Source organism: Oncorhynchus kisutch, linkage group LG13 (assembly GCF_002021735.2).
Source record: "Oncorhynchus kisutch isolate 150728-3 linkage group LG13, Okis_V2, whole genome shotgun sequence".
NCBI lineage: Eukaryota > Metazoa > Chordata > Actinopteri > Salmoniformes > Salmonidae > Oncorhynchus > Oncorhynchus kisutch.
The window spans coordinates 58,705,634-58,731,693 of NC_034186.2; the positions used below are offsets into that span (position 1 = coordinate 58,705,634).

General features: G+C 37.5%; 1 protein-coding gene across 1 annotated transcript; it reads right to left on the reverse strand.

The window, feature by feature from the left end:
* Window positions 1-111: 111 nt before the first annotated feature.
* LOC109901470 (von Willebrand factor D and EGF domain-containing protein-like) lies at window positions 112-2,437 on the reverse strand. The gene is made up of 5 exons (XM_020497468.2): window positions 2,021-2,437; window positions 1,733-1,828; window positions 1,390-1,494; window positions 1,016-1,111; window positions 112-450 (listed from the first exon to the last, which is right to left on the reverse strand). The coding sequence occupies exons 1-5, from the start codon at window positions 2,259-2,261 to the stop codon at window positions 341-343; spliced, it is 648 nt and encodes a 215-aa protein (XP_020353057.1). The 5' UTR covers window positions 2,262-2,437; the 3' UTR covers window positions 112-340.
* Window positions 2,438-26,060: the final 23,623 nt, after the last annotated feature.

The window sequence follows — 26,060 nt, forward strand, 5'->3', positions numbered from 1 at the left end:
TTATACTATTAATTGGCTATAGTATATTGTTAGTAAATGCAGTTCGCTAAGTGTTGTTTTACTGTAAATCATCTGACTGCGTGATAAGAAATTATTTCAAAAGAAAATAACAAACCTTTTAGCCACATTTTATTCATAATATAGCTCAAACCCAAAATTGTATAGTACATATTGAGTTAACAGTTAAATGTTATTGTTAACACAAAAATCTGTGGTTCTTTATAAAAAAAAAACATTTTTACAAAAGGCAGAGAGACGATATCTAAAGCACCAGATTTGGAATGAATACGGTTCTACATGGCCTCTGACTGGTCCTCTTTGACCTCTGACCCCTAAAGGGTTAAAACACCTTCCTCTCCTCACAGTGTGGTCCAGAGTAAGGAGGGCGACAGCGGCACGAATCGGGAGACAAACACTTGCCTCCATTCAGACATGGCCGGTGACACAAAGCTGCAAGATAGAGAGACGGAGGGAATGAGAAAAAGAGATGTTACATTAAGAGAGGAAGGAGGGCTCATTATTTTTCACATCTGGGGAATGACAGCTCTCAGAATATCTCAAAACAGTCATTTTCAACAGGTATCTCATATTGACAGGTTTCTCACTCAGATTCTTTCAGGATAAAGGATTTATATTTGTATTATTTAGCCTGATTAACTTCTCTGCTATCTATTGTTTGACCCAAGTGTGTTAAAAATTAACACTCTTAACACACATCCAGAACAGATCAGTGATTAGGCTTCAGTTATGGGTTATACATTTACTTGGCCTGTTGCCTGTATCTGTGTAAGTGTGTCTGCAAGTGTGTGCATAATTACCGTGTTTGTGTGTCTGTTGGGGTCAGAGTAAGGAAGTGCATGTCTGAAAATGTGTATAGTGTATGTTGGTTGTGTGCCAAATATATGAGTGTGAAGTGTGTATGATTCTCACGTTTTACATTACATTTAGTAATTTAGCAGACGTTCGTATCCAGAGCGACTTACAGTTAGTGCATTCATCTTCAGATCTCACTCACCAGTGTGGCAGGCTCCACCCAGCCAGCCCTCTGGACAGCTGCAGATTCCTGGGGCCACACAGCTGCCCCCGTTCCTGCACCCCTGGGGACAGATCGCTGGGGAAACATCGCATTCTCAACATTCTGGGAACCAACAAATCATCATTATACCTTTGGCCATGTGAAGCATTTTCTTTGTCCCATTCAATCGTAATTGAAACAACTATTCTTCATTGTTTTAGTAGGTGTGAAGGTATCTTAGCATTTCAATGGAGTTGTCAGAGGGTTCCGGAGAGGATTAATATGCTACTGTTGATTAATAGGCCAGCTGAGCAACCAGTCTCACTGCTGGTTTCACCTCTGTGTGGATTAGGCTAATTAGGAGGTAAACAAACCCTCTTGGCATTTGGAGCCAGTCCAGCTGGAGGGACAGATGCACTTGGCCACTCCATTCACAGCGATGCAGTCGCCACCGTTCCAGCATCCACTATCACATTTCACTGGAAAAGACAGACATAAAATCAAATCATCCACTTACCTCGCCATGTCCATGTTCAAGTCTTAACTCCCTACCCTTTTCAAACCACAGTCTCTCTAAATAAAACATAATAGGTTACTTGTACTAGCCTACTGTAGTTACCAATAAATAAATATGATTACAATATTTCATCAGATTTTAACATTAACCAAGAACCAACATACTGTATATCTAAAAGGTTAACAGAATTAGATAAGTACCTTTATGACAATATTTTCCTCCAAATCCAGAAGGACATCTGCATTTTCCAGGGCGAAGGCACTCTCCTCCATTCTTACATTTGGGATAGCAGTTAGCTGTTCAAAACAACAGACAATATATTCATCAGCACTCACCCAGTAAGTCATGCAACTTTTGCATCACATGTTGTGATGAAAAAAATATGATATACATATTTAATATATTCTCCAATGCATCACTTTTCTTTTCTAGTTTGGCTATTTTGTTTACCGTCTCCTTTGTAGGTAAATATAAAGTTGTAACATCACCATACTGGCAGGTCTCTCCCTCATAGCCGCGAGAACAGAAGCAGGTGTTGTTTCGGATGCAGATGCCAGCATGTTGGCACGGAGGGTCGCAAGTCGCTTTGAGGTCAAAAACAAAGGGCACCGCCACCCCTCGCGGAGCGTCGGAGCGCGCTAAGCAGATGCCCACAAGCGCAACCAAGCAGGCAAGCAGCGCGACGTTCATCTTTACCGATGCGGGAAAGCAGCAGCGAGCAAGCACCATCCTCTTCACTTAGTGGACAATGGGAACTGGGGTTGAAATGAAGTTCTTCGAACAATGACGCCTCAAGGTTTCTCTCCACGTCGCCCCCACTGATGGACAGAGATACGACAGCAGATGTTAGTCAGTCGAGAGAAAGGATACGGAGGGGACGGGACCTATGTGAAGCTTGCCACAATGTCGATTAACAACAATAGTGGAATTTGCGTTTCGGCTTTCAAATAAAAGTCCCTCATTGAAAGTGACGCAAACGGATACAAATAGTGGTTTTCGTGACATATTTGAACTAGCTAATGCTAATAAAAGGTTGGATTATAAAAGTATTGCATTGGGGGCATACATACACACACATACATACAAAAGTATGTGGACACCTGTCCGTTGCGACATCTCATTCCAAGCCAAACCCAGATTCGTCCTCGGACTGACAGATAGTGAAGCATGATTCATCATTCCATCACTCCAGAGTCCAGTGGTGGCAAGCTTTACACCACTCCAGCCAACGTGTGGCATTACACATGGTGATCTTAGGCTTGTGTGCACGGCTGTTCGGCTATGGAAACCCATTTCATGAAGCTCCCGACGAACAGTTCTTGTGCTGACGTTGCTTCCAGATACAGTTTGGAACTCGGTAGGTAGTGAGGCCAGACGATTTTTAAGTTCTATGCGCTTCAGCACTCAGCGGCCCCATTCTGTGAGTTTGTGTGGCCTACAACTTTGTGACAGAGCCATTGTTGCTCCTAGACGTTTCCACTTCACAATAACATCACCTACAGTTGACTGGGGCAGCTCTAGCAGGGCAGAACCACTTCACAATAACATCACCTACAGTTGACCAGGGCAGCTCTAGCAGGGCAGAAATTGGACAAACTGACTTGTTGGAAAGGTGGCATCCTGTGACGGTGCCACGTTGAAAGTCACTGAGCTCTTCAGTATGGGCCATTCTACGTCCAATGTTTGTCTATGGAGACTGCATGGCTGAGTACTCGATTTTATACACCTGGCAGCAATGGGTGTGGCTGAAATAGCCAAATCCTGTTACGTCCGTCATTCGAATGAGACCCAGGTGCAGCGTGGTAGGCGTACATTTTGAATTTATTAAATGAACACCAAAAAAAACAATACAACAAACATAAAGCTTCGTAGCGCTAACACAGCAACTAACAAAAACAAGATCCCACAACTGAAGGTGGGAAAAAGGGCTGCCTAAGTATGATCCCCAATCAGAGACAACGATAGACAGCTGCCTCTGATTGGGAACCATACTAGGCCAAAAAAGAAAAAGAAAACATAGATATACAAAAACTAGAGTACCCACCCTAGTCACACCCTGACCTAACCAAAATATAGAGAAGAAACAGGGATCTCTGAGGTCAGGGCGTGACAAATCCACTAATTTGAAAGGGTGTCCAAATTCCTTCGGCCATGTAGTGTATATGCACAGTACAGCCTTACCTATGGTGTGCACCTATGAAATGGGGTATATGCCTACTCAGTGACACCCGCAGAACAAAACTGTGTAGAGTTGGCAAATATTAGCCTCATAGCTCTCGCAGGACTTTGACTGTGGCAAATCACCTCTTCATTTCATGGGTGCACACTTCATAGGTCAGACTATACCTTTCAATATGAATGTTCAATACGCACAATAGATTGGCTGGGGAGGGGATTTGCCATGGTCAAAGTCCTGCAATAAGAGCTATGACGCTAATATTTTTGACTCCAACACCATCATCAAGTTTGCTGATGACACAACGGTGGTAGGACTGATCACCGACGACAATGAAGCAGCCTGTAGGGACGAGATCAGAGACCTGCTAGTGTGGTGCCAGGACAACAACCTCTCCTTCAACATCAGCAAGACAAAGGAGCTGATCGTGGACTACGGGAAAAGGAGGGGCGAGCACTCGCCCATCCACATCGATGGGGCTGTAGTAGAGCAGGTCAAGAGCTTCCCACGTCACTAAGGAATTAACATGATCCACACACACCCACACATTTGTGAAGAGGGCACTACAAGAGGCTGAAAAGATTTGGTATGGGCTCTTAAGATCCTCAAAAAGTTATACAGCTGCACCATTGAGAGAATCTTGATTGGCTGCATCACCGCTTGGTACGTCAACTGCAATGCATCCGACCGCAAGGCACTATAGAGGGTGGTGAGTACAGCCCTGTGTGTCACTGGGGCTGAGCTCCCTGCCATCCAGGACCTCTATACCAGGCGGTGTCAGGAGAAGGCCCAAAGAATTGTCAAAGACTCCAGCCACTAAAGTCATATACTGTTCTCTCTGCCACCGCACGGCAAGCAGTTAAGTCTGGAACATTTTACATTTGCATTTTAATAATTTAGCCAACGCTCATATCCAGAGCGACTTACAGTTAGTGCATTCATCTTAAGATAGCTAGGTGGGACAACCACATATCACATAGTACATTTTTTCCTCAATTAAGTACCTATCAGAGAAGTCAGAGGTAGTAAGGGGGAAGAAAGTCAAGTGCAAGTGTTAGTTCACAAAGGGCATTTTGTGTTGGGGGGGGTGGGGAGGGTGTGTGCTGTGGGATTATTTAAGAAACTTATCGAATAGGTAGGGTTTCAGATGTTTCGGGAGATGGGCTATCCTATCTTCAAGGTGAAGCTGGTTCCACCATTCTGGTGCCAGCACAGAGATGAGCTTGGACTGAGCTGCCCTCCCGTATGGGTGCTACTCGGGTTGGGGTGTAGGAGTTGAGCATAGCCTGAAGGTAGGGAGGGGCAGTTCCTCTTGACTGCTCCGTAGGCAAGTACGATGGTCTTTTAGTGGATACGAGCTTCAACTGGAAGCCAGTGGGGTGTGCAGAGGAGCAAAGTGTCATGGTGGACTTGAGAAGGTTGAACACGAGTTGGGCTGCAGCGTTCTGAATAGATTTCAGGGGTTAAGTGGCAAAAGCGGGGAGCCCAGCCAGCAGCGAGTTGCAGTAGTCCAGACGGTAGATGACAAGTGCCTGGATTAGGACCTGCGCCGCTTCCTGTGTGAGGTAGGATCGTACTCAACGAATGTTGTTGAGCATGATCCTGCAGGAGTGTATCACTGCTTTGATGTTTGCAGAGAAGGACAGGGTGTTGTCCTAGGTCACACCAAGGATCTTTGAACTCTAGGAGGGGGACACTGTGGAGTTGTCAACCATGATGGAGAAGTCTTGGAGCGGGCAGGCCTTACCCTGGAGGACAGAGCTTGAGGTGGTGGGTTGACATCCAAGCTGAGATATCTGCCAGGCACGCAAAGATGAGTGTCGCTGTAAGGGTCTATGTGTAGCTGGTGCAGAGGAGTCAGGCGCAGGACAGCAGAGATGAGTAAATAAAAGTAACTTTACTCAAAGTCATCAAAATACAAGATAAATCCAAGCCCACAATACGAACCACAATACAACAAACAATCACTCACAACCAAACATGGGGAACAGAGGGTTAAATAATAAACAGGTAATTGGGGAAGTGAAACCAGGTGTGTAAGACATAGACAAAACAAATGGAAAATGAAAAGTGGATCGGCGGTGGCTAGAAGGCCGGTGGCATCGACTGCCGAACACCGCCCCGACAAGGAGAGGGACCAACTTCGGCGGCAGTCGTGACATTCGCCACCTGGGGTGTCAGAAGGTGGGACGGAGAAAGATAGTCGTGTCATCCGCATAGAAATGATAGGAGAGACTATGTGAGGATATGACAGAGTCGAGTGACTTGGTGTATAGAGAGAAGAGGATAGGGCCTAGAACCGAGCCCTGGAGGACACCAGTAGTGAGACTACATGATGCAGTCACAGATCCCCTCCACGTCAAATGGTAGGAGAGTCCTGCAATTAAAAAGTGTGCAGAGCCTGAGATGCCCAGCCCTGACAGGGTGGAGAGGAGGACCCTGAACAGCTTCTACCCCCAAGCCATAAGACTACTAAATACAGTGGCAAGAAAAAGCATGTGAATCCTTTAGAATTACCTGGATTTCTGCATAAATTTGCCATACAATTTGATATGATCTTCATCTAAGTCACAACAATAGACAAACACAGTCTGCTTAAACTAATAACACACAAAAAAATATACGTTGCTATATCTTTATTGAACACACAGTGTAAACATTCACAGTGCAGGGTGTAAAAAGTATGTGAACCCTTGGATTTAACAATTGGCTGATCCTCCTTTTTGCAGCAACTACCTCAAGCAAACATTTTCTGTGGTTGCGGATCAGACCTGCACAACAGTCAGGAGGAATTTTGGACCATTCCTCTTTACAAAACTGTATCAGTTGAACAATATTCTTGGGATGTCTGGTGTGAACTGCTCTCTTGAGCTCATGCCACAGCATCTCAATTGAGTTGAGGTCTGACTGGGCCATTACAGAAGACGTATTTTCTTCTGTTGAAGCCATTCTGTTGTTGATTTACTTCTGTGTTTTTTGTTGTTGTCTTGTTGCATCACCCAACTCCTGTTGAGCTTCATTTGGTGGACAGATAGCCTAACATTCTCCTGCAAAATGTCTTGAATTCATTTTTCTGTCGATGATAGCAAGCTGTCCAGGCCCTGAGGCAGCAAAGCAGCCCCAAACCATGATGCTCCCTCCACCATGCTTTACAGTTGGGATGAGGTTTCGATGTTGGTGTGCTGTCTTTTTTCTCCACACATAGTGTTGTGTGTTCCTTCCAAACAACTCAACTGTAGTTTCATCTGTCCACAGACTATTTTGCCAGTAGCTCTGTGGAACATCCAGCTGCTCTTTTGCGAACCTCAGATGTGCAGCAATGTTTTTTTGGACAACAGTGGCTTCTTCCGTGGTGTCCTCCCATGAACACCCTTCTTGTTTAGCGTTTTACGTATCGTAGACTCGTCAACAGAGATGGTAGCACGTTCCAGACATTTCTGTAAGTCTTTAGCTGACACTAGGATTCTTCTTAACCTCATTGAGCATTTTGCGCTGTGCTCTTGCAGTCATCTTTGCAGGATGGCCACTCCTAGAGGGAGTAGCAACTTTCTCCATTTATAGACAATTTGTCTTACCGTGGACATCAAGGCTTATAGAGATACATTTGTATCTGTTTCCAGCTTTATGCAAGTCAACCAATCTTAATCTTAGGTCTTTTGATATCTATTTTTTTCAAGGCATGATTCATATCAGACAATGCTTCTTGTGAATAGCAAACTCAAATTTTGTGAGTGTTTTTATAGGGCAGGGCAGCTCTAACCAACATCTCCAATCTTGTCTCATTGATTGGACTCACGATTAGATGACTCCCGACTCCAATTAGGATTTGGAGAAGTCATTAGCCTAGGGGTTCACACATTTTTTCCAGCCTACACTGTGTAAGTTTAAATGATGTATTCAATATAGACTAGAAAAATACAATAATTTGTGTGGTATTAGTTTAATCATACTGTGTTTGTCTATTGTTGTGATTTAGACAAAGATCAGATCACATTTTATGACCAATTTATGCAGAAATCCAGGTAATTCCAAAAGGTTCACATACTTTTTCTTGCCACTGTAGCTAATCAAATGGCTCCCCACTGCTGCTACTGTCTGTTATCTATACTGTTGCCTAGTCACTTTACAGTGACCCTACTTACTGTATATATACATAGCTACCCCAATTACCTCGTACCCCTGCAAATTGACTCAGTACTTGTACTCCCTCTATATAGCCATGTTATTTTTTACTCTGCATTGTTATTCACTCTGTATTTATTCCTCGTCTCACTATTTCTATTTTTTATTTGATCTTTTATCTTTAACCCTGCATTTCACTGTTAGTCTACACCTGTTGTTTACGAAGCATGTGACAAATAACATTTGATTCGATTTTTAATATACTGTATGTGTAAACTCTACAGTTGTAATCTGTGGATGTCACTGAGTAGGCTGATACCCAAATTCTTGGGCGCACACTCCATAGTTAAGGCTGTACAGTCCAATATGAATGAATATTCAATACGCACAAGGGTTTGACTGAGGAGGTGATTTGCCACAGTCAAAGTTCTGCAATAAGACGCTAATATTTTTGACTCCAACACCATCATCAAGGTTTCTGACGACATGACAGTAGCAGGACTGATCACCAATGACAATAAGAGCTCTGACGCTAATATTTGTGTAAACTGTACCGAGTTGTAATCTGTGGGTGTCACTGAATAGGCTGAAACGCCATTCCATGGGTGCCCAGACAGTGCACACTCCATAGGTAAGGCTGTACAGTGCATATACTGTATGTATGCCCCAAAATGCAATTATGCAGTCAAATACACCCACAGTGGGATTAAAACATTTTTTGTACTATTTATTTTCAAATTAATGAATTATTGTATTTATTTAGAAGTATATAACCACAAGCCAGGCTTGCTTAGCATTATCTAGTCCAAATATGGCATAGTTCCACTATTTGTGTCCGTTTGCATCACTTTCAACGTGGGACTTTTATTTTGAAGGCAACTCGCAAATTCCATTATTGTGGCTAATAGTTATTGTGGCTAGCTTCACATCGGTGTGGACAGGGTGGGATTGTGGAGTTTGAAGGTGGTCTCAATTTCCTCTCTGGACCTCTCTGTTAAGTGGTTCTGCAGAGAGCAATGCCTGCCATTCAAAGTGATAAACCCTGCTTATGTAGGTAACTGACAGGAGTGTCAAGGAGTGGAATGTAAGCTAAAAAGACTGGTACACAGACTATGAACACGTGACATAGTAGCTATAAGTATTCAAATGTTTGTGTGAACTGGAAAAGGACCATAATTGGGTTTCTCTAACATTAAGGGAGTCCCTTGTTGACCTTTCACATTAGCTGGAAAAGTCTCGACAGAGTTCAGAGACAGCTGTCAATAAACCACTTCAAAACAGTGAGTGACTTCTGTGCAATGGTAATTTCTGTTCACCCAGAACTAAAGTCTCAGGTAATTTGTCAGCTGCCCACCCACGAAAGATTAGTGCAACGGTAAAAATGTTGTAAATGTTCAGGCGATCTCAATTCTCTAAGTCAACAAGTCTTCAAATAGGCCTAGGCATTATACTTTTTTATTGCATATTTAATTAAACCGACGAATTTGGTGATGTTCAATTTCAGTTCATTGGCACAAAACGTGCGTCAGACCAAAAATATTATTGTGCAATTCATGCATCTCCGCTGGCATCTCTACTGGCCTCTCTTACATCCATCCTCTCTCTATACCTCTTATAACTCTTGAACCAGGTGTCTAGCCCAATGTGTGTCCCAATGCACTGAGTGTACAAAACATTAGGAACACCTTCCTTATATTGAGTTGCCCCTTTCTATTGTCATACCCCTTTCAAAGGCACCTCTCTTACGTTCTTTTGTCTCGCCCGTTCACCCTCTGAATGGCACACATACACAAACCATGTCTCAATTGTCTCGAGGCATAAAAATCCTCTGTTTGGAAAAAGCTGTTCAAAAGAGGGCATTGTATTATCATTTCTTTGTACTCCCTGACAAAAGCCACGCAGCCGAAAGGCGTCGGATATTTAAAACGTTGTTTACATTGAACATGCCATACAAATAAAGGCATTTTAATTCATTATATGAGAGTGCCTTGGTCCTCCTTTCTTTTTGAGCATCAAAATCCTTCTTTAACCTGTCTCTGCCCCTCCATCTACACTGATTGAAGTGGATTTAACAAGTGACATCAATAAGGGATCATAGCTTTCTCCTGGATTCACCTGGTCAGTCTATGTCATGGATAGAGTAGATGTTCCTAATTTTTTGGACACTTAATGTAGTTTGGTCACCTATTTTGAGCAATTAAAACATATATTGGACAAAGAAGCACCTTGCTCTTGCTTGGATATAAAATATGCTACAGTGTTCACAGTAGCGGGGAAGCTTCTCTGGTGTGATGTGATCACATTGGCTGGTGATAAGAAAGCAATGAACGGGAATGCTCTGTTCTCCCCGCGCCCAATGTTTATGTTTACAATAAAATGTTTTATGTCAGAATGCTCAATGTTAGAATGCTTCCAATCAAATGTATGAATTAAGTTTATTTTTATTTTTTAAATGCTATCTAATTTGCATAAACATTGTGATTGGATAGCTGTGAGGGTTATCGAATCAGGATCAAATCCTCTGATCTCCTCGAGCTCATTAATGATAGAACGTTCATATTTGAAGATTGCCGAAAGGCCAGTCTCTTTGGCAAATGACAAGTGGCAAGGAGTGGAATGTAATAGCTGAACAGAGAAGGCAACCTGGCTAATGTGTCCGTCCACCTGATAGACTTCAAAAGAAGTTTAAAAATGATCAGGGCTTCATTATTATGTTCTATGTGCGATGTGATGGTTATTAGTCAGAATGTAGGCCTAATGTGGGCTATAGCCTGTAAAGTATAGCCTGCTGAGTTTGAAGTAGACCTAATTCACAATGATAGCTACACTCTTAGAAAAATTGGTTCCCCATAGGAGAACCCATTTGGTTCCAGGTAGAACCCTTTTTAGTTCCAGGTAGAACTATTTTGGGTTGCATTTAGAACCCTCTGGAAAAAGGGTTCTACATGGAACGCAATAGGGTTATACCTGGAACCAAAAAGGGTTATTCGGGAACCATTTGAGGTTGTACTAGGCAACTCTATTTCTCCATCATGGAAGGGTAGTGGTAGAACATAAATGTTCAGTTGGTTTTCTCTGTAATGGAAGTCCATCAACTGTGCACCTGGAAAAGTAATTTCCTTACATCTGGAAAAGGGAAAGTATATATCATCTATGGGGAAGGAAATGACATTTACACAACCAAACTAGTCTTGTCTGCTCCCATTTCTAACTTCCTAGTCTACCTTACACTGATATCTAAATGTCCTTTTCGGTGTGCTATGATATTTAGTGTTGTTTGTAGAAACGCAATTGGATTTAGATCATTATTTCACACACTTGTTGTTTGTCTAGGCTACATCCCTGAAACATGAACCCATACACTGGCATCCATACATCCCTGGGTAAATGTACTTCCTCAATAGCTGTAAAAACATCATGTTACGTTCACCATTTGTAGCTTTTCTCCCTGAAGAACAACCATATTTCCACAAGAACTCCATTTTGTGAACATTGCACGAAGTCTGAAACCAAATTCACATCCTCACTCAGTCTACTTTCTGTTCCAGATGTCTTGTATCATGTTGAGGAAGCACAGTAAGACTGCACACCATTACAAATAGTTCCCGAATCTTGACCATTAGTTTCAATACACTCTGAATACAGGAAAACTCAGTCTCCCTCATAGTTGGTGGTCATAAATGATGCCAGCATGTGACTGCATTGTGTCTGTGTCTGGACCCGGTTTCCCAATAGATGAAACTTAAGCTTAACATATTACACAATATGATTGAAATACATAGGCCTATGTAGCCTATACTGTATTTACATTTTAATGCAGTCATCTCGGTTTTCATTTGAAGCATATTTTTTATCCTTTGCTTGTTTGTAACAATTGCAAAGCCATTGGCAACTTTGTATTTCTATTGAACTTTGTGGTCACAGAGGTGTATAAACATCCTTATTGTATGTTTAGTGGAGATCTTCTGTGTATAAAGTGACGCAGAAGGGCAAAAAAAGCATTTAACGACGCACTTAGCTGTGTTTTCAAGTGAAACTTTAGTAACAATGGTTTTGGGAAACTATTGAGGCACGAATCCCATTCAAGTCATTGGACCGATATTAGCATTTTTTTGCGCATCATGTTCAAAACATCTAGAACTGTCTTCGTTGAGCTTTTACAATCAATTTGAGATACCTTCAGATGATTTGGACATGGTGCGTGAAAAATGCTAATATTGGTCCCGTGACTTTAATGGGATTTGTGCCACAAATTCTAGAACGTTAGCATGTGGAAACAGTGCCAGGGAAACTAAACCAAATCATGGATTGCTGTCATACCTTTTCCATAGACTGCTTACAGGGCAAGGAAACCAATGTGTAATTTTGTAATTTGGGAGAACTATCGCTTTAAGATGCTTTTGGGAAACTGGGCCCTGGTTAATTAGGAACCGCTCCAAGTCCCAGACCTGAATCCTGGGGAGGAAGTCAACTGCCGTTTAAACGACAGCAACAGATGTGAGGTAAGCATACCGTTACACACTGGAGACCTGAAGCATCTAGAAGCAAACAAAGTAACACACTGACACACATCCAGAACGGTCTACAAATAAAATCAAAGGTCATACAGGACTAGCAGATGCATTACAATACACATACATTACAATACAGCATGCATTACAATACAGCATACATTACAATAGAGCATACATTACAATACAGCATGCATTACAATACAGCATACATTACAATACAGCATGCATTACAATACAGCATACATTACAATAGAGCATGCATTACAATACAGCATGCTTTACAATACAGCATACATTACAATAGAGCATGCATTACAATACAGCATGCATTACAATACAGCATGCATTACAGTACAGCATACATTACAATAGAGCATACATTACAATACAGCATGCATTACAATACAGCATGCATTACAATACAGCATACATTACAATACACATACACTACAATACAGCATGCATTACAATACAGCATGCATTACAATACACATACATTACAATACACATACATTACAATAGAGCATACATTACAATACAGCATGCATTACAATGCAGCATGCATTACAATACAGCATACATTACAATAGAGCATACATTACAATACAGCATGCATTACAATACAGCATACATTACAATAGAGCACACATTACAATACAGCATGCATTACAATACAGCATACATTACAATAGAGCATACATTACAATACAGCATGCATTACAATACAGCATGCATTACAATACAGCATACATTATAATACAGCATACATTACAATACACATACATTACAATACACATACATTATAATACAGCATGCATTACATTACTGCATACATTACAATACAGCATGCATTACAATACAGAATACATTACAATACAGCATGCATTATAATATAGCATACATTACAATACAGCACGCATTACAATACACATACATTACAATACACATACATTACAATACACATACTTTACAATACAGCATACATTACAATACAGCATGTATTACAATACAGCATACATTACAATACAGCATGTATTACAATACAGCATACATTACAATACAGCATAAATTACAAAACAGCATGCATTACAATACAGCATACATTACAATACAGCATGCATTACAATACACATACATAACAATACAGCATACATTACAATACACATGCATTACAATACACATACATTACAATACAGCATACATTACAATACAGCATGCATTACAATACACATACATTACAATACAGCATACATTACAATACAGCATACATTACAATACAGCATGCTTTACAATACACATACACTACAATACAGCATACATTACAATGCACATACATTACAATACAGCATACATTACAATACAGCATGCATTACAATACAGCATACATTACAATACAGCATACATTACAATACAGCATGCATTACAATACAGCATACATTACAATACAGCATGCATTACAATACAGCATACATTACAATACAGCATACATTACAATACACATACATTATAATACAGCATGCATTACATTACTGCATACATTACAATACAGCATGCATTACAATACAGAATACATTACAATACAGCATGCATTATAATACAGCATACATTACAATACACATACATTACAATACACATACATTATAATACAGCATGCATTACATTACTGCATACATTACAATACAGCATGCATTACAATACAGAATACATTACAATACAGCATGCATTATAATACAGCATACATTACAATACAGCACGCATTACAATACACATACATTACAATACAGATACATTACAATACACATACTTTATAATACAGCATACATTACAATACAGCATGCATTACAATACAGCATGCATTATAATACAGCATACATTACAATACAGCACGCATTACAATACACATACACTACAATACACATACATTACAATACACATACTTTATAATACAGCATACATTACAATACAGCATGCATTACAATACAGCATACATTACAATACAGCAGGCATTACAATACACATACATAACAATACAGCATACATTACAATACACATGCATTACAATACACATACATTACAATACAGCATACATTACAATACAGCATACATTACAATACAGCATGCATTACAATACACATACACTACAATACAGCATACATTACAATGCACATACATTACAATACAGCATACATTACAATACAGCATGCATTACAATACAGCATACATTACAATACAGCATACATTACAATACAGCATGCATTACAATACAGCATACATTACAATACAGCATGCATTACAATACAGCATGCATTACAATACAGCATACATTACAATACAGCATACATTACAATACACATACATTATAATACAGCATGCATTACATCACTGCATACATTACAATACAGCATGCATTACAATACAGAATACATTACAATACAGCATGCATTATAATACAGCATGCATTACAATACAGCACGCATTACAATACACATACATTACAATACACATACTTTACAATACAGCATACATTACAATACAGCATGTATTACAATACAGCATACATTACAATACAGCATGTATTACAATACAGCATACATTACAATACAGCATGCATTACAATACAGCATGCATTACAATACAGCATACATTGCAATACAGCATGCATTACAATACACATACATAACAATACAGCATACATTACAATACACATGCATTACAATACACATACATTACAATACAGCATACATTACAATACAGCATGCATTACAATACACATACATTACAATACAGCATACATTACAATACAGCATGCATTACAATACACATACACTACAATACAGCATACATTACAATGCACATACATTACAATACAGCATACATTACAATACAGCATGCATTACAATACAGCATACATTACAATACAGCATGCATTACAATACAGCATACATTACAATACAGCATGCATTACAATACAGCATGCATTACAATACAGCATACATTACAATACAGCATACATTACAATACACATACATTACAATACACATACATTATAATACAGCATGCATTACATTACTGCATACATTACAATACAGCATGCATTACAATACAGAATACATTACAATACAGCATGCATTATAATACAGCATACATTACAATACAGCACGCATTACAATACACATACATTATAATACAGCATGCATTACATTACTGCATACATTACAATACAGCATGCATTACATTACTGCATACATTACAATACAGCATGCATTACAATACAGAATACATTACAATACAGCATTCATTACAATACAGCATACATTACAATACACATACATTACAATACACATACATTATAATACAGCATGCATTACATTACTGCATACATTACAATACAGCATGCATTACAATACAGAATACATTACAATACAGCATGCATTATAATACAGCATACATTACAATACAGCACGCATTACAATACACATACATTACAATACACATACATTACAATACACATACTTTATAATACAGCATACATTACAATACAGCATGCATTACAATACAGCATGCATTATAATACAGCATACATTACAATACAGCACGCATTACAATACACATACATTACAATACACATACATTACAATACACATACTTTATAATACAGCATACATTACAATACAGCATGCATTACAATACAGCATACATTACAATACAGCATGCATTACAATACACATACATAACAATACAGCATACATTACAATACACATGCATTACAATACACATACATTACAATACAGCATACAGTGCCTTGCAAAAGTATTTGGCCCCCTTGAACTTCGCGACCTTTTGCCACATTTCAGGCTTCAAACATAAAGATATAAAACTGTATTTTTTTGTTGTGAAGAATCAACAACAAGTGGGACACAATCATGAAGTGGAATGACATTTATTGGATATTTCAAACATTTTTAACAAATCAAAAACTGAAAAATTGGGCGTGCAAAATTATTCAGCCCCCTTAAGTTAATACTTTGTAGCACCACCTTTTGCTGCGATTACAGCTGTAAGTCGCTTGGGGTATGTCTCTATCAGTTTTGCACATCGAGAGACTGAAATTTTTTCCCATTCCTCCTTGCAAAACAGCTCGAGCTCAGTGAGGTTGGATGGAGAGCATTTGTGAACAGCAGTTTTCAGTTCTTTCCACAGACTCTCGATTGGATTCAGGTCTGGACTTTGACTTGGCCATTCTAACACCTGGATATGTTTATTTTTGAACCATTCCATTGTAGATTTTGCTTTATGTTTTGGATCATTGTCTTGTTGGAAGACAAATCTCCATCCCAGTCTCAGGTCTTTTGCAGACTCCATCAGGTTTTCTTCCAGAATGGTCCTGTATTTGGCTCCATCCATCTTCCCATCAATTTTAACCATCTTCCCTGTCCCTGCTGAAGAAAAGCAGGCCCAAACCATGATGCTGCCACCACCATGTTTGACAGTGGGGATGGTGTTGCATTGTTTTGCATTGTTGCCAAAAAGTTCAATTTTGGTTTCATCTGACCAGAGCACCTTCTTCCACATGTTTGGTGTGTCTCCCAGGTGGCTTGTGGCAAACTTTAAACGACACTTTTTATGGATATCTTTAAGAAATGGCTTTGTTCTTGCCACTCTTCCATAAAGGCCAGATTTGTGCAATATACGACTGATTGTTGTCCTATGGACAGAGTCTCCCACCTCAGCTGTAGATCTCTGCAGTTCATCCAGAGTGATCATGGGCCTCTTGGCTGCATCTCTGATCAGTCTTCTCCTTGTATGAGCTGAAAGTTTAGAGGGACGGCCAGGTCTTGGTAGATTTGCAGTGGTCTGATACTCCTTCCATTTCAATATTATCGCTTGCACAGTGCTCCTTGGGATGTTTAAAGCTTGGGAAATCTTTTTGTTTCCAAATCCGGCTTTAAACTTCTTCACAACAGTATCTCGGACCTGCCTGGTGTGTTCCTTGTTCTTCATGATGCTCTCTGCGCTTTTAACGGACCTCTGAGACTATCACAGTGCAGGTGCATTTATACGGAGACTTGATTACACACAGGTGGATTGTATTTATCATCATTAGTCATTTAGGTCAACATTGGATCATTTAGAGATCCTCACTGAACTTCTGGAGAGAGTTTGCTGCACTGAAAGTAAAGGGGCTGAATAATTTTGCACGCCCAATTTTTCAGTTTTTGATTTGTTAAAAAAGTTTGAAATATCCAATAAATGTCGTTCCACTTCATGATTGTGTCCCACTTGTTGTTGATTCTTCACAAAAAATACAGTTTTATATCTTTATGTTTGAAGCCTGAAATGTGGCAAAAGGTCGCAAAGTTCAAGGAGGCCGAATACTTTCGCAAGGCACTGTACATTACAATACAGCATACATTACAATACAGCATGCATTACAATACACATACACTACAATACAGCATACATTACAATGCACATACATTACAATACAGCATACATTACAATACAGCATGCATTACAATACAGCATGTATTACAATACAGCATACATTACAATACAGCATGTATTACAATACAGCATACATTACAATACAGCATGCATTACAATACAGCATGCATTACAATACAGCATACATTGCAATACAGCATGCATTACAATACACGTACATAACAATACAGCATACATTACAATACACATGCATTACAATACACATGCATTACAATACACATGCATTACAATACAGCATACATTACAATACAGCATACATTACAATACAGCATACATTACAATACAGCATGCATTACAATACACATACATTACAATACAGCATACATTACAATACAGCATGCATTACAATACACATACACTACAATACAGCATACATTACAATGCACATACATTACAATACAGCATGCATTAGAATACACATACATTATAATGCAGCATACATTACAATACACATACATTACAATACAGCATACATTACAATACACATACATCACAATACAGCATGCATTACAATACAGCATACATTACAATACAGCATACATTACAATAGAGCATACATTACAATACAGCATGCATTACAATACAGCATGCATTACAATACAGCATGCATTACAATACAGCATACATTATAATACAGCATACATTACAATACACATACATTACAATACACATACATTATAATACAGCATGCATTACATTACTGCATACATTACAATACAGCATGCATTACAATACAGAATACATTACAATACAGCATGCATTATAATACAGCATACATTACAATACAGCACGCATTACAATACACATACATTACAATACACATACATTACAATACAGCATACATTACAATACAGCATGTATTACAATACAGCATACATTACAATACAGCATGTATTACAATACAGCATACATTACAATACAGCATGCATTACAATACAGCATACATTACAATACAGCATGCATTACAACACACATACATAACAATACAGCATGCATTACAATACACATGCATTACAACACAGCATACATTACAATACAGCATGCATTACAATACACATACATTACAATACAGCATGCATTATAATACAGCATACATTACAATACAGCACGCATTACAATACACATACATTACAATACACATACATTACAATACACATACTTTACAATACAGCATACATTACAATACAGCATGTATTACAATACAGCATACATTACAATACAGCATGCATTACAATACAGCATGCATTACAATACAGCATACATTGCAATACAGCATGCATTACAATACACATACATTACAATACAGCATTCATTACAATACAGCATACATTACAATACAGCATGCATTACAATACACATACATTATAATGCAGCATACATTACAATACACATACATTATAATGCAGCATACATTACAATACACATACATTACAATACAGCATACATTATAATACACATACATCACAATACAGCATGCATTACAATACAGCATACATTACACATACATTACAATACACCCTACATTACAATACAGCATGCATTACAATATAGCATGCATTACAATACAGCATGCATTACAATACAGCATGCATTACAATACACATGCATTACAATACAGCATACATTACAATACACATACATTACAATACAGCCTACATTACAATACAGCATGCATTACAATATAGCATGCATTACAATATAGCATGCATTACAATACAGCATTCATTACAATACACATACATTACAATACAGCATGCATTACAATACACATACATTATAATACAGCATACATTACAATACAGCATACATTATAATACACATACATCACAATACAGCATGCATTACAATACAGCATACATTACAATACAGCATGCATTATAATACAGCATACATTACAATACAGCACGCATTACAATACACATACATTACAATACACATACATTACAATACACATACTTTACAATACAGCATACATTACAATACAGCATGTATTACAATACAGCATACATTACAATACAGCATGCATTACAATACACATACACTACAATACAGCATACATTACAATGCAGCATAGCATTACAATACAGCATACATTGCAATACACAGTACATTATGCATTACAATACACATACATTACAATACAGCATACATTACAATACAGCATACATTACAATACAGCATGCATTACAATACAGCATACATTACAATACAGCATACATTACAATACAGCATACATTACAATACAGCATGCATTACAATACAGCATGCATTACAATACAGCATGCATTACAATACAGCATGCATTACAATACACATACATTACAATACACATACATTACAATACACATACTTTACAATACAGCATACATTACAATACAGCATGTATTACAATACAGCATACATTACAATACAGCATGTATACAATACAGCATGCATTACAATACAGCATGCATTACAATACACATGCATTACAATACAGCATACATTACAATACACATACATTACAATACAGCCTACATTACAATACAGCATGCATTACAATATAGCATGCATTACAATATAGCATGCATTACAATACAGCATTCATTACAATACACATACATTACAATACAGCATGCATTACAATACACATACATTATAATACAGCATACATTACAATACAGCATACATTATAATACACATACATCACAATACAGCATGCATTACAATACAGCATACATTACAATACAGCATGCATTATAATACAGCATACATTACAATACAGCACGCATTACAATACACATACATTACAATACACATTTACAATACACATACTTTACAATACAGCATACATTACAATACAGCATGTATTACAATACAGCATACATTACAATACAGCATGTATTACAATACAGCATACATTACAATACAGCATGCATTACAATACAGCATGCATTACAATACAGCATACATTGCAATACAGCATGCATTACAATACACATACATTACAATACAGCATTCATTACAATACAGCATACATTACAATACAGCATGCCTTACAATACACATACATTACAATACAGCATGCATTACAATACACATACATTATAATACAGCATGCATTATAATACAGCATACATTACAATACACATACATTACAATACACATACATTACAATACACATACTTTACAATACAGCATACATTACAATACAGCATGTATTACAATACAGCATACATTACAATACAGCATGTATTACAATACAGCATACATTACAATACAGCATACATTACAATACAGCATGTATTACAATACAGCATACATTACAATACATTATGTATTACAATACAGCATACATTACAATACAGCATGCATTACAATACAGCATGCATTACAATACAGCATACATTGCAATACAGCATGCATTACAATACAGCATACATTACAATACACATGCATTACAATACACATGCATTACAATACACATGCATTACAATACAGCATACATTACAATACAGCATACATTACAATACAGCATGCATTACAATACACATACATTACAATACAGCATACATTACAATACAGCATGCATTACAATACACATACACTACAATACAGCATACATTACAATGCACATACATTACAATACAGCATGCATTAGAATACACATACATTATAATGCAGCATACATTACAATACACATACATTACAATACAGCATACATTACAATACACATACATCACAATACAGCATGCATTACAATACAGCATACATTACAATACAGCATACATTACAATAGAGCATACATTACAATACAGCATGCATTACAATACAGCATGCATTACAATACAGCATACATTATAATACAGCATACATTACAATACACATACATTACAATACACATACATTATAATACAGCATGCATTACATTACTGCATACATTACAATACAGCATGCATTACAATACAGAATACATTACAATACAGCATGCATTATAATACAGCATACATTACAATACAGCACGCATTACAATACACATACATTACAATACACATACATTACAATACACATACTTTACAATACAGCATACATTACAATACAGCATGTATTACAATACAGCATACATTACAATACAGCATGTATTACAATACAGCATACATTACAATACAGCATGCATTACAATACAGCATACATTACAATACAGCATGCATTACAATACACATACATAACAATACAGCATGCATTACAATACACATGCATTACAACACAGCATACATTACAATACAGCATGCATTACAATACACATACATTACAATACAGCATGCATTATAATACAGCATACATTACAATACAGCACGCATTACAATACACATACATTACAATACACATACATTACAATACACATACTTTACAATACAGCATACATTACAATACAGCATGTATTACAATACAGCATACATTACAATACAGCATGTATTACAATACAGCATACATTACAATACAGCATGCATTACAATACAGCATGCATTACAATACAGCATACATTGCAATACAGCATGCATTACAATACACATACATTACAATACAGCATTCATTACAATACAGCATACATTACAATACAGCATGCATTACAATACACATACATTATAATGCAGCATACATTACAATACACATACATTACAATACAGCATACATTATAATACACATACATCACAATACAGCATGCATTACAATACAGCATACATTACACATACATTACAATACACCCTACATTACAATACAGCATGCATTACAATATAGCATGCATTACAATACAGCATGCATTACAATACACATGCATTACAATACAGCATACATTACAATACACATACATTACAATACAGCCTACATTACAATACAGCATGCATTACAATATAGCATGCATTACAATATAGCATGCATTACAATACAGCATACATTACAATACACATACATTACAATACAGCATGCATTACAATACACATACATTATAATACAGCATACATTACAATACAGCATACAATATAATACACATACATCACAATACAGCATGCATTACAATACAGCATACATTACAATACAGCATGCATTATAATACAGCATACATTACAATACAGCACGCATTACAATACACATACATTACAATACACATACATTACAATACACATACTTTACAATACAGCATACATTACAATACAGCATGTATTACAATACAGCATACATTACAATACAGCATGTATTACAATACAGCATACATTACAATACAGCATGCATTACAATACAGCATGCATTACAATACAGCATACATTGCAATACAGCATGCATTACAATACACATACATTACAATACAGCATTCATTACAATACAGCATACATTACAATACAGCATGCATTACAATACACATACATTACAATACAGCATGCATTACAATACACATACATTATAATACAGCATGCATTATAATACAGCATACATTACAATACAGCACGCATTACAATACACATACATTACAATACACATACATTATAATACAGCATGCATTACATTACTGCATACATTACAATACAGCATGCATTACAATACAGAATACATTACAATACAGCATGCATTATAATACAGCATACATTACAATACAGCACGCATTACAATACACATACATTACAATACACATACATTACAATACACATACTTTATAATACAGCATACATTACAATACAGCATGCATTACAATACAGCATGCATTATAATACAGCATACATTACAATACAGCACGCATTACAATACACATACATTACAATACACATACATTACAATACACATACTTTATAATACAGCATACATTACAATACAGCATGCATTACAATACAGCATACATTACAATACAGCATGCATTACAATACACATACATAACAATACAGCATACATTACAATACACATGCATTACAATACACATACATTACAATACAGCATACAGTGCCTTGCGAAAGTATTTGGCCCCCTTGAACTTCGCGACCTTTTGCCACATTTCAGGCTTCAAACATAAAGATATAAAACTGTATTTTTTTGTTGTGAAGAATCAACAACAAGTGGGACACAATCATGAAGTGGAATGACATTTATTGGATATTTCAAACATTTTTAACAAATCAAAAACTGAAAAATTGGGCGTGCAAAATTATTCAGCCCCCTTAAGTTAATACTTTGTAGCACCACCTTTTGCTGCGATTACAGCTGTAAGTCGCTTGGGGTATGTCTCTATCAGTTTTGCACATCGAGAGACTGAAATTTTTTCCCATTCCTCCTTGCAAAACAGCTCGAGCTCAGTGAGGTTGGATGGAGAGCATTTGTGAACAGCAGTTTTCAGTTCTTTCCACAGACTCTCGATTGGATTCAGGTCTGGACTTTGACTTGGCCATTCTAACACCTGGATATGTTTATTTTTGAACCATTCCATTGTAGATTTTGCTTTATGTTTTGGATCATTGTCTTGTTGGAAGACAAATCTCCATCCCAGTCTCAGGTCTTTTGCAGACTCCATCAGGTTTTCTTCCAGAATGGTCCTGTATTTGGCTCCATCCATCTTCCCATCAATTTTAACCATCTTCCCTGTCCCTGCTGAAGAAAAGCAGGCCCAAACCATGATGCTGCCACCACCATGTTTGACAGTGGGGATGGTGTTGCATTGTTTTGCATTGTTGCCAAAAAGTTCAATTTTGGTTTCATCTGACCAGAGCACCTTCTTCCACATGTTTGGTGTGTCTCCCAGGTGGCTTGTGGCAAACTTTAAACGACACTTTTTATGGATATCTTTAAGAAATGGCTTTGTTCTTGCCACTCTTCCATAAAGGCCAGATTTGTGCAATATACGACTGATTGTTGTCCTATGGACAGAGTCTCCCACCTCAGCTGTAGATCTCTGCAGTTCATCCAGAGTGATCATGGGCCTCTTGGCTGCATCTCTGATCAGTCTTCTCCTTGTATGAGCTGAAAGTTTAGAGGGACGGCCAGGTCTTGGTAGATTTGCAGTGGTCTGATACTCCTTCCATTTCAATATTATCGCTTGCACAGTGCTCCTTGGGATGTTTAAAGCTTGGGAAATCTTTTTGTTTCCAAATCCGGCTTTAAACTTCTTCACAACAGTATCTCGGACCTGCCTGGTGTGTTCCTTGTTCTTCATGATGCTCTCTGCGCTTTTAACGGACCTCTGAGACTATCACAGTGCAGGTGCATTTATACGGAGACTTGATTACACACAGGTGGATTGTATTTATCATCATTAGTCATTTAGGTCAACATTGGATCATTTAGAGATCCTCACTGAACTTCTGGAGAGAGTTTGCTGCACTGAAAGTAAAGGGGCTGAATAATTTTGCACGCCCAATTTTTCAGTTTTTGATTTGTTAAAAAAGTTTGAAATATCCAATAAATGTCATTCCACTTCATGATTGTGTCCCACTTGTTGTTGATTCTTCACAAAAAATACAGTTTTATATCTTTATGTTTGAAGCCTGAAATGTGGCAAAAGGTCGCAAAGTTCAAGGAGGCCGAATACTTTCGCAAGGCACTGTACATTACAATACAGCATACATTACAATACAGCATGCATTACAATACACATACACTACAATACAGCATACATTACAATGCACATACATTACAATACAGCATACATTACAATACAGCATGCATTACAATACAGCATGTATTACAATACAGCATACATTACAATACAGCATGTATTACAATACAGCATACATTACAATACAGCATGCATTACAATACAGCATGCATTACAATACAGCATACATTGCAATACAGCATGCAGTACAATACACGTACATAACAATACAGCATACATTACAATACACATGCATTACAATACACATGCATTACAATACACATGCATTACAATACAGCATACATTACAATACAGCATACATTACAATACAGCATGCATTACAATACACATACATTACAATACAGCATGCATTACAATACACATACACTACAATACAGCATACATTACAATGCACATACATTACAATACAGCATGCATTAGAATACACATACATTATAATGCAGCATACATTACAATACACATACATTACAATACAGCATACATTACAATACACATACATCACAATACAGCATGCATTACAATACAGCATACATTACAATACAGCATACATTACAATAGAGCATACATTACAATAC

Excerpts from the sequence above, each read along its gene's own strand:
- LOC109901470 (XM_020497468.2), bottom strand. The coding sequence starts at position 2,261 with ATGGTGCTTGCTCGCTGCTGCTTTCCCGCATCGGTAAAGATGAACGTC. Across the intron at positions 1,829-2,020 it reads GGGAGAGACCTGCCAGTATG|CTAACTGCTATCCCAAATGT; the intron begins GTGATGTTACAA and ends TGTTTTGAACAG. Across the intron at positions 451-1,015 it reads GGGTGGAGCCTGCCACACTG|CTTTGTGTCACCGGCCATGT; the intron begins GTGAGTGAGATC and ends TCTATCTTGCAG.